At 40.3% G+C, this 18,843-nt stretch overlaps 1 protein-coding gene across 1 annotated transcript in view; it reads right to left on the bottom strand.

Annotated features, from left to right (window-relative positions):
- Positions 1–1,014: 1,014 nt before the first annotated feature.
- LOC133839868 (collagen alpha-1(XVIII) chain) overlaps positions 1,015–18,843 on the bottom strand; it is a 56,698-nt gene continuing 38,869 nt past the window's right edge. The window contains 15 exon segments of the mRNA XM_062271488.1: positions 1,015–1,851; positions 1,978–2,202; positions 2,281–2,460; positions 2,905–3,035; positions 3,411–3,425; positions 4,413–4,535; positions 7,045–7,137; positions 7,232–7,383; positions 8,576–8,653; positions 8,893–9,004; positions 9,006–9,143; positions 9,204–9,281; positions 10,390–10,608; positions 14,149–14,268; positions 17,467–17,604. Coding sequence (XP_062127472.1) covers positions 1,755–1,851; positions 1,978–2,202; positions 2,281–2,460; positions 2,905–3,035; positions 3,411–3,425; positions 4,413–4,535; positions 7,045–7,137; positions 7,232–7,383; positions 8,576–8,653; positions 8,893–9,004; positions 9,006–9,143; positions 9,204–9,281; positions 10,390–10,608; positions 14,149–14,268; positions 17,467–17,604 — 1,899 coding nt within the window. The 3' untranslated portion in view covers positions 1,015–1,754.

Genomic DNA, 18,843 nt, shown 5'->3' on the forward strand with positions numbered 1-18,843 from the left:
TTTTGTTTGTTTTTTTTTGCTTTGTTTTCCATTTGTTTATGTTCTTTCGACTTAGGACTAGAGGGCTTTAAGTATTCATTTTGATTTCACTAAATGTAGTTATTTGCATCATTCAAATTTATGTTCGTGTATGTATTTTATATACTTATGAGCTAAGTTATATAGCTTCTTCTTTCTTGTGTTCTCGATTTCACTGATGTTCATCCGATTCGATCTTGTTTTGGATTAAAATGATAAGCTTAGTTAGTTAATTCAATTACAATTAATTACATTACAAAGTTGTATGTGGAAATGCATTGGTTAAATGCAAAAAGAAATGACATACATACATGTGAATATGTATGTGCATATATGTAAGTATAACTAACTATAATGTTATGCAAGTACTTGTGTGGAAGTACTTGGTAATTGGAGTTGACCGAATGAATGCATCTTCATTCGAATTCGATTTCGTATTCGTACTAGAATTACAATAAATTACAATACGTGTTAATATTATTGCATGTTCTCATTATTTGCCGTTAATACTATAATTAAGTTTTTGCGCTCATATAAAAAAGATGTTTTACACTTCTAACAACGAGTATTTCAATGTAGAAAATCTGACTACATAGGAGATATGAGATATACAGATATGGGAGCATAGAAAACTGGCATAAAACATAATGCACATTGGAGTTGTCAGATTGTGTGGATACGAGATAGTTAAAAACGGGGTTTTTGATATCATAGAGGAGTGGGGGGAGAGTTTTGTGGCTTAAAATGGTTGTGTTTGTGGTTGGTTGTTCTTGTTTTGCTCTTTATTATTATTGTTATTGTTACGAGTATCTTAAACATTTACACATTTAGAAGTCTTTGACAAATACATTTATACACGCATACGTATACGTAATGTATGATATCTTTTTCGCGTCGATCATCTCTCGGCTCTGCACCTAGTACATACAATGGGAGATAGGAGTCTAATTTGGCCAGTAATTATGATGTCAGAAGAAGGATTGCTTGCTTTCTCAGTTTCCAGTTTTTATTTTAGTATTTTTCGTTTTATGTTGTTTTTTTTTTTTGGTTCGCTTGGCCTCTCAATATTGATAGTATTCTTGTTGTTGTTGTAGTTTTTGTTTTCTTATCGAGACTAACCTAAAAGGGCCTTCGCCTTCGCTGTGACTAAATTACAAAATTAGCTTACTTTATTGGCTATAACTACGAATACAAAAAGTTCATTTTGTTGTTGCCTGTCTGCTGAACATAAGAATATTACAAATTACAAGTTATAAATTACAAATGACATAATACAAATTACAGAATACAAATAATATTTATAAGTATGTGTATATATTATCATCCTATATATATATATATATTATCCATAAGTATTTATGAGTATGTTATGTACTCGTATTTCACTATGCAATTGTTAATCCGTCCCAATCGTCGCGTCGCTTACTTGAGTATTTTTTGGTTTTAGTTTGGAATTCGCTGATTATATGCATGGCCATGATTTACGTTTACATTTAATGTAATGTTCGCTCCGTGTATGTGTATGTGTATGTGTATGTGTATGTGTAAGTATGTATATGTGTGTATGGGTGGCGGTATACTTTTGCGAGTGAGTGTTTATGAGACTGTGTCGGTTGTAATGATATTGGTATTGGTATTGTTGGTATTTATATTACGAGCGTTCTCGCTACAGTTTCAGTTTCAGTTACCGCTACTGCTTCCTGTTGTTCCCCCGTTGCCCCTTGCCGCTGCTCATCTTACAGCAGTAAATTGTCTAAATATTCACCATACTCCTCGGCCGTGCTGAACTCCAGCTCGCTGTGCCGACTGCGACTGTGACTGTGACTATGTGGACTGTAATGAGGAAAGTTCGTTTTGAACGGTGCGTGGTGAGCACCATAAAAAGTTAATGCCAAATCAATACAACACGTGTAAGCATTTCATTGCTTTCATTACATTCCCCTTCCACGACCAATTTACCTGCTGAGGTCACGCTTTTTCCGACGATCCTGTGACAAGGCTTCCACGCACAGCACAATCAGTTTTCCATCGCAAGGCTGACGCTCCTGATCGAGCAGCTTGTTGCCCAGCAAATTGCTGGCATAGCCGAACTTCTCGTGCGAGCCCGAGTGCCAGGCATCGCAATAGGTGTCCATGGAGCGCTCTCCATTCGGCAGCGAGCCATGCCAGACCAGTCGAAGCGGCCTATAAGCAAGAGTGTGTGTATGTGTGTGTGTGTGTGTTGACATAATTTATGGGCGCATCAAAGTCTTTGCTCATTACCATAGTGGATCCGTGAGGACATTCTTGCCGCTGAAGCTGTAAATCCGCGGCGCCTGCGAGAAGAATCCACCCTGGCCATTGAAGATGCCCTTCCAGGAGTTGAAGAGCACATCGCCGCGGGTATTCACCACAGGCAGATCCCGGTCGGCAGGTCGCACTATGGAGTCCAGGTTTTGTACCCTGTAGGAAGTGGATAAACGAGAAACGAAATGAAATCTATTAATAGGCTGCAAAGGCGTATATGTCAAGAGCCAGGTCGACAGCACATTGCTTTATTTATTTATGTGCTGCTTGCTTGGCATTAATTTATACATCTATTCAGCGTTTGGGTGCGCAGTGTAAATAAATTGCTCAAGATTGTTTTTCACCGGCTTTTGTTTTCATCTTTTTTCTCATTTGCCTGCTTTTCTTTTCAAAAATATCAAGATTAAATTCCAGTTAATGAGTTCTAAAAATGCCACCGTGGAACGCGGAAATGTCGAGTGGCAAACTAAACATAAAGCATAAAGCACAAAAAAAAAATAAAAGCGAAAACCTGCCCTAATACTCGTACTTACTTAAGAGTACGCGTAAAAAAAATCTAAGGACAGATAAGACACACCCACTATCTCGGTAAGAACTCACCTGGAGGAGAGGAACGCCTTAAATGTTCCCAGCAGGCCAGCTCGTCGGCCTTGGCGATAGCAGGCAAAGTCCGCGCCTCGAATGCCCTGCAAATCCCCAACATAGGGCTCATTGAGGGCCGCCACGCGAAGCTAAGGAAGAAAATTGTGGAAGGAAGAGAGAGAGTGGAAAATATGGCACAAAATTAATTTGGAATTTATGTCAAGCATTTTAAGATCTAATTAATATAGAATTTAATAGCTGCGAATTGTTTATATAAGAAATTCAGGAATGAGAACTTCTGGATGATGTTTTTTGGGGTGGGGTGGTAGCTATAAAATGATAAAAATGATAACAGACCATAATAGATAGCAGCGCATTTTCCATTTCAAAGATATTTCAATTTAAGGGGAATAACTTGAAAACAAACCAACTAAAAAAGGGGGAGCCTCTTGGAATGTTGATTATTGCCCATCTTCTGCTTGTTTTTCAGAGAGAGAGAGAAGAGGCAAGAGAAAGAAACTCACCATGCGCGGGTACCACTGATGAGGATATTTTTGTTGTTGTTGCCACAATTTCATCGACGACGCAAGCGTAAGAATAGGTACAAATTGTAAATTTAAAGAATCATGTTGTTTTGTTTTTGCTATTGTTTTCATTTGATTGGTTTTTGTTTTTGGTATCATTTGTAGAGTACACAGAAAAGAAGCATTCATTCAGCTCTTTGCTATTGTCTGCAGGTCGTTGTTGAGTTGAATTACTTACAACACAAAAAAAAAGCGCATAACTAACATTGAAATTGAGAAAACAAATAAAACGAATATCTCATGATAGATAACACAATTGAAATCCGAAAAAGAAACAGAAACCAACACGCACACAGGCACAGACAGACATAAAATATTTGCAATATTGCTGAACTCAACTCTGAACTCAAAATGCAATTTGCACTAATTAGAAACGTTTTCATTGACCAAACGAAACCAAACCAAAATCTCATTATTTATTATATGTGAAGCGAGTGTAAGTGTGTGTGTGTGTATGTGTGCAAGAGATGCGTTAATTCGATTTACGAATACGAATGATTTTTTATGATTTGCTTTGCTTGCACTTGTGTGTGTGGTGAGAGAGTTAGTGTGTTTGAATGTGAGATATTTTATTTAATTACCGTTTCATATTCGGGCGCGGTTGTAAACTGCATTTAATAATAATTAATAATAAATGGTTTTAGTAGTGTTTATTAACTGAATTACTTAATTTCTTTTGCTAGATATTTTAATTATAAAATTAGTGACTATCGAGTGAAGAGTTTCTTTTTTTTGTTATCATAAGAGTGCTCTGTTTGGATGAATGCTCGAAATGTTATTCATGTTATTCAAATTCGTTTGTGCTAGCGAAACTTATGCAGCATAAAGTATTTTTTTAGGGCGAATTAATTTGATATTACAGCTGCATAAGCAAAACGCTTTTATTATGTGAGAGAGTGGAAAGACAAATGCGTATTTTCTAGATTTATTTCGCACACTTACCGTTGGTGTGTTGAGCAATGGAGGTGGACTATTCAGCAGGTTTTTCGATTGCAAATCAAATCGCAGTGAAGGCGCCACTGTGGTGGGCGGAGCTGGCGTTGCAATTGGCACCAGAGTGCCCAGCTGTAGAATAGAAGAGTAGATATAAATTTATTAGAATGGACGATAGAGAAATAAAGGAAATCCTTAATATTATGATCAACTCAACTTCAACTTTAACAATTCTAAACCCGCAAGTAAATTTAATATACACTTTTTAAGTCTCCTTTTCATAAATTATTTACCTATTGAAATTTCAAGAGTAAAATTGTTAGACTTCCATGTGCAATATTTTATTTACTTCTTCACCATTAACAGTGGCCTTTGTGCCAAGCTCTTTGCATGTAAAATGAACTCTGAAAGTAATATTCTATCAGCTTGCTCTTTATTGTGAATTTGTCAAAGTCTTTTGCCTTTGCAGCTTTTTGCTGTAATCATTTTTGCCTATTACTACTTTGATAAAACTGAAAATGAGCAAAAGACAGAGAAAGCCTTTATAATATTTTCCATACTTTTGATTAGCGGCAAGTAGGTCGTGACTCACTGTGCGGTGTGGACTGCTGTGCCGCCGCCGTCTGACAAAAGTTTTAATTACTATTTTGAACTTTAAGTAGTCGACTCGTGTACTGGAATCTAATTAGGGCGAGAATGTCACCACTGCTGCAAGTACTACGAGCAATATAAAGCGTAGCTTAGATGCTGCCGGATGTTGTGTAGCTGGGCACAGACTGACAACACTGGCTGTCAATGAGCTCTCGCTTGATTTACCCACATTATTCAGGGAGAAGGAAACTCTCTACGCACGTTTTGTTGCCAAAAGTATTTAAATGTTGCCGTCAAAGGCATGAGATTTGTCTTTGCCATTTCTATTTCCATTTCCATTTTGGAAACCCTACAGATGCCAGCAACCAGTTACCAGCTGGCTGTTGCCAAGGGAGGGAGATTTCTTGGCTGAATGCAGAGCTATGTACGGCGAACTGAGCTCATGCTGTGAGTGTGAGCATAAGTATTGGCTTTGTGATTGCAACAACGGAAGCGGAAATCGAATCTTGAACAGTTTTGAGAATGTATTGTATAGTAAGTATGTATGCCCTGAACGAACATTCTGCACAATCAGGCGCCCCCAAAAAAATTCGTACAATGCTTTTTTAATAAAGTTCTTGGGGGTCGTTCTACTATTCCCTCCCGCAATAGGGATATTTTACCACTCTTTCATCCCAGTGCATGGCTAAGTACAGCTCACAAATTGTGACCACTTTAATGGGTAACAAGCTATTTCGAAATGGTTCAATTTTGCGTGTAATTTGTGAAGTTTTCACTTCCTTTCGTCAGCCGCATAAGTGCTGACCGTGTTGGCAAATTGCCATGAACTGAACAGTTTTCATGATGCGTACGAATAAGCAACGTGGGCCACCTTCAATTTCAATTTGCAATTGGGATTTTGGCAGCGGCGGCGGTGACAGGCAAGATTAATTGGCGATGGTGACTGATGCAGTTCACACAAATTGAGCTCCCAACACTCTCGCTCTGCACTCATCGAAACTGGCACAAAAGCCGAGTTCAGTCGAGTCGAGTCGATGCGAAGCGACGCAAGTCAAGGCGAGTTGAGTTGAGTTGAGTCAAAATAAAATATTCCATTTCCGTTTAATATTATTTTTAATCTCCTGTTACAGTTTATGGCCCACACGAGCAAACAACAACGAGAAACGGAGGAGATGACGGGGCATATGCATGTTTTATTCTTTGTCAATAAAGGTTTTTTAGCAGCACAGATGCTTGACTGACTGACTGACTCCCAGAGTGACAGACAGATACAGCAAGAGAGACGGACTGAATGTCTGCTAGTAAGTAGGTTGATATCGAATTGCCTGACTCTGTGCTGCATCAATATGAGTTTAAGGCGCCACTTCCACTTGGCTTGGGATCTAGAGGCATTCATGTTGTATCGTTAACTTGCTCGCAGTGAAAAGACAGGCGCGAGTCAATATAATTGAATAACGACAAACACACACACACACACATACACTCACGCTCGTAGTAGATGGCACATGGTTCGAGGCATGTTGCCGATCCATTGGCAATCAGTCAGAACGTCTGCAACATTTAATGTGCAAATAAAAAACAGCCAAGACAAGGACAATGCCAAACAAACCTTATTTTATGGCCAAAAACAAGAGGCAAAATAAACAAACATATGTACGTCAATTTCGCTCCACGTTCTTTCTCCTTCCCCTCCTACCATCCTACTTCCTGCCGCCTTCCGAGTATTTTTTATATGCATTTCATTTTATTTTGTTTTGCTTTGTATTGTTTTGTTTTGCCAAGCCATATTTTCATAATACTCGTGCATAGAAAACAGTCGAAATGGATAAATAAAGGGGAGGAGGCAAAGGCAAGGACCCCATAAAATAATAGCGTCCGCCAACGACTTTTGTGAGTGCGTGTGTGTGTGTGTGAGTGTGCGTTTTTGTGTTTGCCATATTTGACGTTTAAAAAACGCACGCACAATGCCACAGTTGTTTGCTTGGGATCCCAAAAATCAAACCGAAACCCAATCCAATTCCCAATCCGAGAGAGAGAAGCCTTCACTTACCGCTATGTATTGCCAGCCCTTGTTGACGCGCACCAACATCGCCTCCTCTTCGGTAATATACGCTAGAGTACCCGGTGGACTGAACGCCGATTTCTGTAGAGGAAAAAGATACCAGAAAAATTTAAATGAGTGGAAAAAGCTGTGTTGGTGGGCTGTGATGTAGGTGGATAAATAGTAGACGACGCACCTTTGTCATTTCGTCAATGTTCTGGAAGGTGACTGCACCTGGCACGATTCTCATGTTCATGTTCGATGATGATGCGGAAAGATGTGGCAACTCCTCGCCCTCTCCCATGGAGTCTCCATGCTTATGCGAATGCGCCTTCTGGCTAGGTGGCTCTGCAAATGATGATTCCGAGACATGCGTGTTAAACATCAATTTCGCAATGTACTTGCGTTCGCATTTGAATTTGAAAATTTGTGCGCGATGATAAGTGAAGCTACTAATGCTTAAACTACTCGAACAATATGCAAGCTCTAGTCATTTCTTAAGTCGTTATATATGATGCTTATTAAGTACAAATAAGAAAATATACATAATTTTTATAATACAAGAAATGCACTGAAAATTTTAAAAGTAAATGCTGATAATTATATTCGTGAAAATATGTATATTAAGAATTGTCTTTCATTGAAATTGATAATCAATATTATATTTATTGGCTTTTGATTATTTTCCGTGTGAACGCGAAATGGAAATGTTAGTTACAGGTAAAGAGTTTACAAATTTAAATAAGAAATTTCATTTAACTTTTACTGCACAATTTAATGCAATGAGTTAATATATCTATGGAAACTCGAGAGTTAAATGCAGTGCAGTCACTCACTTAAATGAACTGCTTGCATTTACGTAAGTACGCAATCTTCTTACGTAAGTACTGCTTGCTTGGATATTTGTGCACCACTTGCAAGTAGATCGATGCGGCAAGTAGGCTTTCTACTTGTAACACACATTTCCATTTATGTTTTACAGGATATACGAAAAACGGTTATAATAGAATAATTGAAATATTACTAATATGTAAAAAATTAATATTCATTATTAGGGTACACTCAAGTCGAGCGAACGTTATGGGCTATAATCTACGAATTACTTGTATGCGAGTGTGTGTGAGTGTGTGTGTTTGCTTTTCGGGGTGTTCTGTTTGTTGTTCATATTGAGGTTGTTGTTGTTGTTGTCGTTGTGACTGTGGCTGTTGCTGTATGCATGACTATGTAAAAATGGTAAACACAATGTTTACAGGTACTTCATTAACGGTAAATGAGATGATGATGATGTGCAAATAATGGGCCCGTTCCCAGGACGATGCAATATTGTATTTCTTTTTTTTTTGTTGGTTGGGAAGCATGCCAAGGCTAATACGAGTGTGGTGCGTCAAGTGTAAAAAATATATATCGCACATAGCTTATATGAGGGAAATGGAAATTAAAGAGAAACGCCATGCAACATCGAAAGAATAAATTCTACAATTGCAATTGGTGGTTTCGACTTGGTTTATTTCTTTTTTGGAGTTGGAATTGGATGGTTTACCAGCTGTGCCATCGGGTCGATCGCGCAGATCTTGCAGCTCACGCAGGGCTTTAAGTTCGTCTAAAGATGAGCGCGCACCTTGATTGCGAGTACAATACAGAATGATTTTTTGTAGGATTTGATTCGATTGGTTGGTATGGGATACTTGAGTGTGTGTGGTTTGTTAATGTCTGTGACGTTTATATATGTACAGTTATGATTTATGGCACGGGTACGGGCACCTAACTATACATATATTTAGTATGTTTTTTATGCATGTTTGTATATACAATGTAAGCTAATTGTAGCTAGAGTTAGTCCAGTTGTCTGCTGCTCACCTGGTCGTCCGTAGTAGGAAGCATCTCCAAAGAAACTGCCACGCGAGTCCATACCAGCTTCGCCTTTAGGTCCAGTGATCGACAGACCTGGCAAGCCTGGCGGTCCAGGGGGGTCCCGGTGGACCAGGCATCGGTATGTACTGCACACCGCCACTGTCGCCATCGCCGGCTCCAGCTGTGGCCGGCAGTCCAGGTGGACCTGGCAGACCATCGCGACCATCGCTACCTCGGTCGCCTTTCTCGCCCTTTGCCTGAGACCAGATGGAACATGTTGATGTCGATAATTGATTCAGTTTATAATTGATACTCACCCCCTCGCGCCCGCCTGCATCGCCCTTGGCGCCTTTGAGACCGGCGTCGCCCTTGGGTCCAGTTGCACCAGGACGTCCCTAAAAGGCCAAGAAATATAAGTAACAGTTGATTGTACTTGACGGTGAAATACCCGGCGTAAAAAATCAAATCTAACTCTTAAAGTTGCACTAACAACTATTTATTTGAAAAAGTTTAAGCTTTAAATAAATACTATAATCTTATTCAAATTTAAAATGCCGCGATATCATAACATCCTATTAGTGGGTGAATACTAAACAAAAAACGTCCACTAAACGTTGATGCAAAGTGCGATTTGCAACTCAATTCAAAACAGAAGCAGAAGATATGTTCAAATGTTGGCAAAAGCAACCGCATTTACCGTACCATCCAAACTGACTCTCAAATACAAAACTAAATTGAACTCGGGCCAAAAAGCAGCAACGCAGCGAAAACAGCCAAAAACTTTTGCAGTTTAGAGTGCAACAATTTTTGGTAGTCGCAAACGCATTGTTGTTAGCCAGAACAAGAGAGATTGTGAGAGATAGAGAAAGAGTCTGGCGAGAAATTGAGTCAAACTTTCGTTTGGCTTCATTTCGATGGTGCACAACTCATGTAAATACGGTTTGCTTGACTTTGATTTCAAGTGAGACGGTAAGCGAGCCAGTTGGCAGCAGAAGCGCAGACAGCCAAAGCAAACTTTTCCCTTCATATGACTTCCATTGTAAATCGCAGTCGCAGTTCTAGTTGTTCTAGTTGTTGTTATTGTTGCTGCAACCGGCTGACGCCCGTTATTGCGGAATAATGGTTGCAAGTGAAATTCTAGGGGAATGGCAACTGCAATTGGAATCGCAATGGCAGCGGCAGCAACGCCGCCCTGAATAACCGTGATGAAAATGCACTTAAAATACTTTTCGTTTGAGTTTATTTCACCAAGTTGCTTGGCCCCGGCAACTGCATCTCCACAAACAACAGCGCGCTGTCTACGCTACGCCGTCTAGCTCGCGATTGTGGCCAAAAAAAAAAGTTGGAAAAAAACCAAAACTATTGTCTGGGCTAAAAGTGAAGTTGTGCGAGCACACAAACAATACGCCAAAGCATGTGAAAGTTGCTCCCGATTCATGAATATGGATGCAAATAGTACAACAAACAAAGTTGAAGCTGGAAAAGAAGTTACGAGTGCCTCACCGAGTGTCCAATATCACCGGTGGGTCCGGGTTTGCCGGGTGGTCCAATTGGTCCAGCTGCGCCAGTGCCGCCGCGTCGTCCACGCATCCCTTTCTCGCCCTTCTCGCCGCGCTCACCTTTAGTGCCGTTGCCATCGCCCGGCTGACCGGCCAATCCGGGTAGGCCTGGGGCCCCGGGCTCGCCCTTGGGTCCGGTGGGTCCGTGTGCACCTTTGTGACCCTGTTATACGATTTAAAGGAGACCAGAGAAATTTGTATGAGTTCGAATTCGAGTTTGACTGTGAGCGTGAGTGTGTGTGTGTAAAATGATTTACGGTATTAAATATACGGTACATGCCCCAAGGGGGCTGGGGCTCAGGATGAGGCAGAGGCAGCGGCAGGCGCACTCACGCCTAATTTGGCCGTAAAACTCAATTTCAAACGTTTTGTCGTCGGCCAAAAATTCAATTCAAACTCATTTTGAAATCAAATCAATTCTAAAATCCACAATCCCCACAATCAAACACACTCGCACACATTCACACACGCATACGAATACGCATACACATACAGGACTCACACATATACACATTCGCATGCCGTACATAAATTTATGCGCTCGACTGTATGCAATGCTGGTGACAAGCTCGAAAACACAAAACCATTGCCAAAAGACGACCGCCTGTCCCTTTCACTTTTCCTTTCCTTTCCCCTGCCCAGATTCTTGATGCTGCTGCTACTGATGTTCTTTGTACCCGGACCCAAAAACCTATCGAGCCTATCGAATGTATATTTTATGCTGGGAAATTCTCAGCAGACTTTCCCATTTTCCTGATTGCATCACAATAGTGTGAAACTTAATTAACACTTGCGAGCCCTTATCGAAATAATCTTGCTATGGTGAGCCAAAATCTTTAATGAATATTTAAGTTGTAAATAATAAAAGTTACAATTTAAGTCAAAGACTATTGAAATAAATGAATAGAACGAAATTGTTTTATAATAAATATTTAAATATAAATATTTTCTAAATTTGTAAATAATAAATTGTTTTATATTAAATATTTAAATATAAATATTTTTTAAAATGTTTAAGAATTTATTTTTAATATTTTTTGTATTGTAATTTAATATCTATGTTTATCTGATTAAATTTTCTATCCAAGTATTAAGCTATTTAGAAAATATCAACGATATTTTTGCATTCTAACACCTCTCCACTTAAGCTCTTTCAAAATCTGTCAAGTTATAAATATAATTTGTGTCTTAAGCGTTGTGCGCTGTGTGACTTGAGCTTTAGAATATAAAGTATATTTAAGGATGTTCCTAAAATATCTTTAATTACACAAAAATTTCTAATTTTCTACTCAAGCATTTCTTTTTAAAGCTTTCTTTATTTTTATACCACTCACTCTCTTCAATCTCTTAATGGTTTAGGTATATTCAAGTGGAGTACCTTCTAATATTTTGCGATGTCTTTTGGGAGCGCTGCTTTTGTGGAACTTTTGCCAAACGGTTGACGGTCTGTAGTGCTTACTTCTCCGTGCTCTCTGCCCTCTGTGTTCTCTGCACTCTGTCGCAGCAGACAAAGAAGTACTCCCGATTTATCCCCAGTGTCGTCTTCCACATCATCAGCGCCTTAAATGGTTTGCCATAAATTTGCGCGCGCCTACTCGGAACAGCATGCTTGCTTGTGTATGTGATGATGGGAGGGGGTTGAAGGTTGGGGGCTTTTTAGGTGGTGAATTCGTGTACACGAGTTGAGCATGTGAGCCCTTAGCGTGTCTTCCAGGATGGGATGAGGGATGTGTGTGTGTGAGGGGGAGAAAAGCAACCGGGTTTAAATTGACCCTGGATGTATTCGTTGCTTTAGGCCTTGCTTCATATCGGCAACTTAATGCCAACTAATGAATAATTAATAAGCCACCCACACACACACACACGCACATACACACACACATGTGAGACACACACACAAGACTCATAAACGCTCCACATTACAAAGTACGCGCGATTGCTTCCCGGGCTGATGGAGGGAAGTGAAACTGGAATTTTGGGGCTCACTTTTAAGGATGCTCGTTCTCGGCATATTCGCGGTCGGTGGCTGTCTTTTGAGTTTAATGAAATGTGGCTAATTGTGCGTGTATTCATACGTTTAAAATGCTAATTTCAATATTAGTTTCCAAATTTTCCAAATGCAATAACAAACTGTGTTCGGTTTCGTGGCGTGTGTGGCCGTAAATTGGGCGTAAATTCATCAGCAAAAAATCTAAATCTAAATCGATTTTTATTATACTATACTCTCGGCACAAACGGCAGCTTAAATGTGGCTAAGGCCGCAGCTTATAGCTTTTGCATAATTTCTTTTTATTTCACGCCCGATTAAATACGGTTCGCCAATGGTTCAGCTTCCTCCTCTCATCGTTTTATATTATGATTTTATTTTTCCTCTTTTTTGGGTGTGTGTCGCAAGACAGTTGGCAACTGTTGTTGCTGTTTGCTGCTCAGGTTGCATAGATTGAGTAAATGCCTACCAAAAGAAAAAAAGAGAACTTTGCCACAAGCCAAGCACACTTACATAATATATCAAAGGTCAAATAAATCTTTACACACACACACATACAAACATAAAGCTGAATCGGAGGTGTAACGGCAGCAGAATTAAGTGTAGCACTGAGTTATATATATATTTAGGGTATGGTGCCGGAAGTTGGCTGACAAACCGTGTAACGCCCAGCTTCAGGTCCAGCCCACGTGCGACACACCCCGTCACACAAGAGTAGTCACCCCTCAACTCCCCCTTTCACCCTGAAACACACACAAAGACACTCCATTCACATGCTGGCAGTTGTGGGGCAGCTTAAAGTTTTGAGGTTAGACATAAAAGAAATATGCGCGCCAGTTTCCAACTCGACGATCCCTCGCTGCTCGCTCGCACGCGCGCTAACGAGGGGTCCAGCTTGAGGTCCCGGGCCAGCCGAGAAAGGAAGCGTCAACCAACATCCCTCACTCATCCCTAACCTAAGCTGCTAAATAGCATGAAGCGTAATGGCTGGGAAGTAAGCACCGCCTAAGCAGGATGAGCTGCAGAAATGGCCAAAAACTTATTATGAAAATAATACAAGTGTGTAAAAGTCCTGCGCGAGCAAGCATGACTTGACCAGGGATAAAATCTTCTGCATTCCTCTGACGTCCCTCGGCATATTATTCTCTCTTTTGCGGGAGGATGGGGATAAACGATTTCTAATAAACCGTATACGAGTTGCTTGATCATATCAACTGCCAACCAAATGAGCTATAAATGCCAACAAATTGCGTCGACAGTCAAGAAATCACACACAACCCACGACAAAGACTCGTCCTCGTTGGCCTCTCATGCTGGCTGATAGAAATTTATGGATGAAATTATGTATTTCCGAGTCGAGTTGCTGCCATGCAAATGATTGAGCTGCCATAAATCTGCAGATTGCAGTAAATATGTATATGTCTAAGTAAGGACACATTTTGAGAGTGTCCTTAGGCTCTTGAGAAGTAGAAAACTACTCGGTCGACGACTTGTTTTTGGCCTTTTCGCATTCCCATTATTTCTAGCCTCAAAAGCAATTGAGTAATCAATAGAGCAGAAGTTATTATTTCACACAACAATGTTGTGTGGGCTGCTAGGTCGTATACTTTATAATGCAAACAGGACAACAAATACATACCCATACACACACACACGTGCATATATGGCCATTTTGGCGATAGAAGAAACAAGTGTTGTTATTGCTCTTTGACTCACCTTTTCACCGCGATCTCCTGGACGTCCGGGCTCACCTTTATCGCCGGTCGTTCCTTTAGGTCCCGCCTGCGTTGCTGTCGAGCTACGCAGACTGCCCATCGAGTTGCCCATTAAGGATTCCTGTGTGTGTATGTGTGTGATTATGTGTGTGAGTGTAGAGGATAGAAGGTAAGCACAGTAATTTGTTAAATATTTGCTTGTTGTACAATTTATTTTCGATACATGTATTTCGTTTTTGGGGCCATTTTTTAAGCAGCAGGCGAGCGACCTTTGATGGCACATACAAATACACAAACACAGAAGGATACCCAAGAAGGATATGCCAAGTATATACAGAGTATTGTATCTGCTACGGAAATTTGATTAATGATCGGCTGCTCGGCTCGGCGCCCCTTTTTCTCGGGTGAGACTACTAATGACTTCGAGGGGTTCTAGTCCATTAGGTTTTGTGGCCATTGCTTACCCCAGAGCACGCTTTTCGTGCTTTTGTTTTAGTAGTCGCAGTAGTATTAATAAATCTACTACCAATAGCAGTAGTAGTAGTATGTAGTAGTATTGGGGAGCATACATAAAGTGAAATTGTTAAATGTTTATACCTTGAAAGTCCTGGTAGGATTCCAATTTATCTGTTATTTATGTGTTGTTACAAGAATACATATTTTGTGGTATTTGACAATAATATTTAAATGTAGATAGCATAAATGGGCGTGAAATTAAAGCGTATTAATATATATGATTTCAATAATTTTTGTTATGATTACAAAGTTTTTTGGCTGTAAAATTGCAACTCTTCACGCTTGACACTTTGGCCTTCATTTTTATGTTTTCCGCTTCCTCTTTCTCAACCCCTGCTGGCTACGAAATTACGTATACGTAATTGGCAATGTCGAAAACATTTGCAAAAGTTGTGTTGTCGTGTCAACAATCAAAAGTCGTTCTAATAAACGTAAAAGCTTTTTTGCCCTCACCGGTTACGATGCTGCGACAAGGTCAACAACAACATCAAGAACAACAACGACAACAAATTCGAAAACGCCTTTAAAAGCAAACTCGCTCCTTCCGACTAAACCCGTCCCGGCGTTGACTGCGATAATGATAATAAACCCAGGACGAACGCATAAAACAATGGGAGGCTGACTAAGCGAGCGTCTGATTTAACTGGCGCGTTAGCCATAAGTAGCTTGACACTCTCATAACCGTAACAGCGCGATAATGATTACAACCACAACCACACACACACACACACTCGCATACACACACACACACTCGCGTACATACACATACACGTTGAGATACGCCCAAGCAGGCAACATACGGCGTTGAAATGCGATGATAAAGCCAGGCACAAAAAAAAAACGCAGAAAAGTTTCAGCTTGCATAAAAGGGTTAAAAGCCGCCTGTGTGTGTGTGCGAGTGTGCGACTATAGTGTGTGTGAGCGTCAGTATCTGTATGCGTGTTAGCGCGTTTAACCGCGTGAACTGCGCGCCATGCGCTGATAACAGTAATTGCCACAAGCTGGCATGCCAGCAGTCTGCCAAGACCTGAATCACAAAACCCGCAAGCGGCTGCACGTCCCCAACGGGGCGTCCTGCCTGCGAATCGCTTTTAGAGAAGGGGACGAATGGGTGAAGAGTAAGGGAGAGGGGAAGTCGGCAACAGCAGTTGGGGTGTCACAACTGGGCTTGGCTTGACTCGGCTGGGCTTGCGTGCTTAGGACACTTACGTTTCGGCATTTCTGCGAGATGTTTGTGTTGCCTATGCCGATGTTGTTTTTGTTGTTGCTATCGCTCTGCCGTTGTTGTTGTTGCTATCGCTCTCCCGTTGTTGTTGTTGTTGTTGTTGCACCTTTGTGGTTTTAAGATTATTAGCGAAGATAACCCATTTGCGACAACAAAGTGCGCTGCCTTCGTCGCGACCCACATGCCAAAATCTGCCCAGCAATTTTTCACAGTGCAGGTGCAGCAGTCAGGCATTCAGCCAATCCTGCCCAGCGTGCGCCCTCAGGAAGGAAATTGGTTTAGGCAAATTGTGTGGCTAGTAAAACATGACCGACGTTTACCATCGCGCCATCGCATCACCCCCGCCACAACACCCCCGCTTCAACCACAATTCATAAGAATGTGCGTGATTGAAAAAATCCAACGGATAAGGATAAACGGACGAGCAACTTTTCCATTCCTCTGTTCCCTGATCTCTTTCTGTAGTCTGCGGCGAAAGGTGCAATTTTTGTTGCCCAAAATTTAAATAAAACTGTTAAGCAGAGACTAGTCGATGGGTTTCGACTCTTTGATACCCTGTACACTATTTAAAAAGGTCGACACAATATATAATTATTTTTATTATAATAATATAATTAGTATAACATTCATACATTACAACTTTATACAAAATCGGTAATATTTATGCAAAAGTCATATATTTTTATATATTTAGAATCTGATTATGTAACATATATAGGAGTATTCTTAAATACAAAGTAATTTTTTTGTAAGCCTTCGACCACGACGAATTTTCAATTAATTGAGATCTCTTAAGTTTAAGTTCAACTACTTGGTTTAAGTTTAACTGAGATACATTTGATTTTCTTATATTTCTGTCTACCTTTTATTGACGGTGTACAGGGTACATAGTATGTAAAATAAACTCAAACAGTAATCAATCCTCGGTGTACCGAAGAATCAATACTCTTGCAATTCTATTTGAGTTATGGCTGCTTGTTATTTAAACGTTGCCATTGACTTTATTATCATTCAAATCTCACAGAATAGCAATTTGAATGTTGGGCAACATTTTACAACGTTCAACGAGCTTAGTTTTTTTTATAGTTGGCAAGAATATATAGACATAGTATAAACACTATATTAATACAAAGTATTAAACTCGTTTTCAATTATGAATTTGTGATTAATGTTAATAAACAATAAAATCATTTGCTTTAGATAGTATTTGATGTGTTAGAGGTAAATGAAAATCAATAAAAAAAATGTATATAAAAGTTAATTGTTTAATTATTTTATACTTATTTTATAGACATAGAGATTCTATTTGATTTATGCTGTATTGCTGATTTGATGTGCAGATTATTAACCAAATAAACATAGAATTTCAGTATTCATTTATGGAAAATAATGCATTTAAAATGTAGGCAAATAAAAGCAAATAATAAATAATTGCACTAGATGAATGACTCTACACTTTTAGGTAAACTTTTGTGCTTAATGACACCAAAATGAAATCAGCAAATCCAGATTTAACTTTAGAATGTTAGTGAGTTTGCTTATAATTAAATTGTTAAATGAAATTAAAGTTGTACTCACATCATAGCTCTCCGGCAAGCCAGGCGCGCCCGGTGGTCCTGGCGGACCCATGACGCCGGGCATGCCGTCGACGCCTGGCTCGCCCTTCTCCCCCTGGATACCTTCCGGGCCACGAGCGCCAGTCACACCAGTGGCACCCTGCAAAAAAGAACCGGAGCAAAGCAAAAGCGGAGACGCCGTTGGCGACCAGCAAATAAATCACATTAGTGGGCGTGTAAAGAATGTACATCCATGTCTATGTCTACAGCGAATACGACGACGAATACGACTACGAGTTTGAGTTTGAGTTAGAGTCCGAGTCTAGCGAATCTACAAAGTCTGGTTCTCTTTTGTATACAGTAAACTATTTGAGGTTCAGCTTGGCGTTTTTCGGGAGGCTTCAACTGCCTGTGGTCGATTTACATAATCGTTGCGTTTTAGCCCAAGCTCATTAATCTATGCGGGGTCTCAGCTGCCCAGGCCCAGGCGTAGGTCTTCGGGTTTTTGAATTCGGTATGCCTGAGGGGCAGTGCAGAAGGAGTAGCGAATAGGAAGTAGGAAGGGGACTGCACACAAAAAATGTGTCTCCCAATGTCCTTAATCTTATGCAAAATGGTCACGCTGTGCGCCATTTGCGTGTTTTGTGTTGTTCTCTCTTGTTGTTTGTTGTTGTGTGTTGCTCTGTGTTTGCCTCTTGGATTGTTCGTGTTTCTGTTGTGTTGTTATTATTGTTGTTATTGCTATAATGTTCTGTTGCTTATCGTCGTCTTTTAAATTAATTGCTATTAGTTAAGGGATTAGCAGTAGAGCAACAAAATTGTCGCTGGAATTTCCGGTATGCGCTCGACTGTTTGCCATATTTTACTCAAGCATTTAGGCTGGCCTTGGGTTTGGAGGCGGGATTCAAGGGAGGGGCCACAAATACCTTGAGCGGACACAGTATGCATAGCAAGGGGTCAGCATATTTTGTTAGCCACAGCAGTAGCATGTTTGGCATACCGCTTTTCTTTTGATGTATTGCAGGGTATTGAAGAGGCTGCGTTCCACAGGTTGCTAAGCACAATAAGCGATGCCGACAAAGATACAGACAGAGATGGAAACGGAGATGAAGACAGAGACACATTAGCTGACCCCATCCATGAAATGAAAGTGCAATGCATTTTTGCATCCTGGGATACACAGACTTGACTTGGAGCAAGTATTTTTCTGAGTACTCGTCTCTATTCCCTTGGTTAGCAAACTAAGTTTTTCATTTTCTTTTTTTTTACGTTCTGCTTTGGCTCTGTGGCGTGACAGGCACTTTCGGGTCGAGTGGATTGTTGAGGCCAACATCTCGTTGTAGCATTGTGGACTTAGCCTTTGACCCGCACACTTACATACACACACACCGAGAGAGAG

Source organism: Drosophila sulfurigaster, chromosome 3, assembly GCF_023558435.1.
Source record: "Drosophila sulfurigaster albostrigata strain 15112-1811.04 chromosome 3, ASM2355843v2, whole genome shotgun sequence".
Classification (NCBI taxonomy): Eukaryota; Metazoa; Arthropoda; class Insecta; order Diptera; family Drosophilidae; genus Drosophila; species Drosophila sulfurigaster.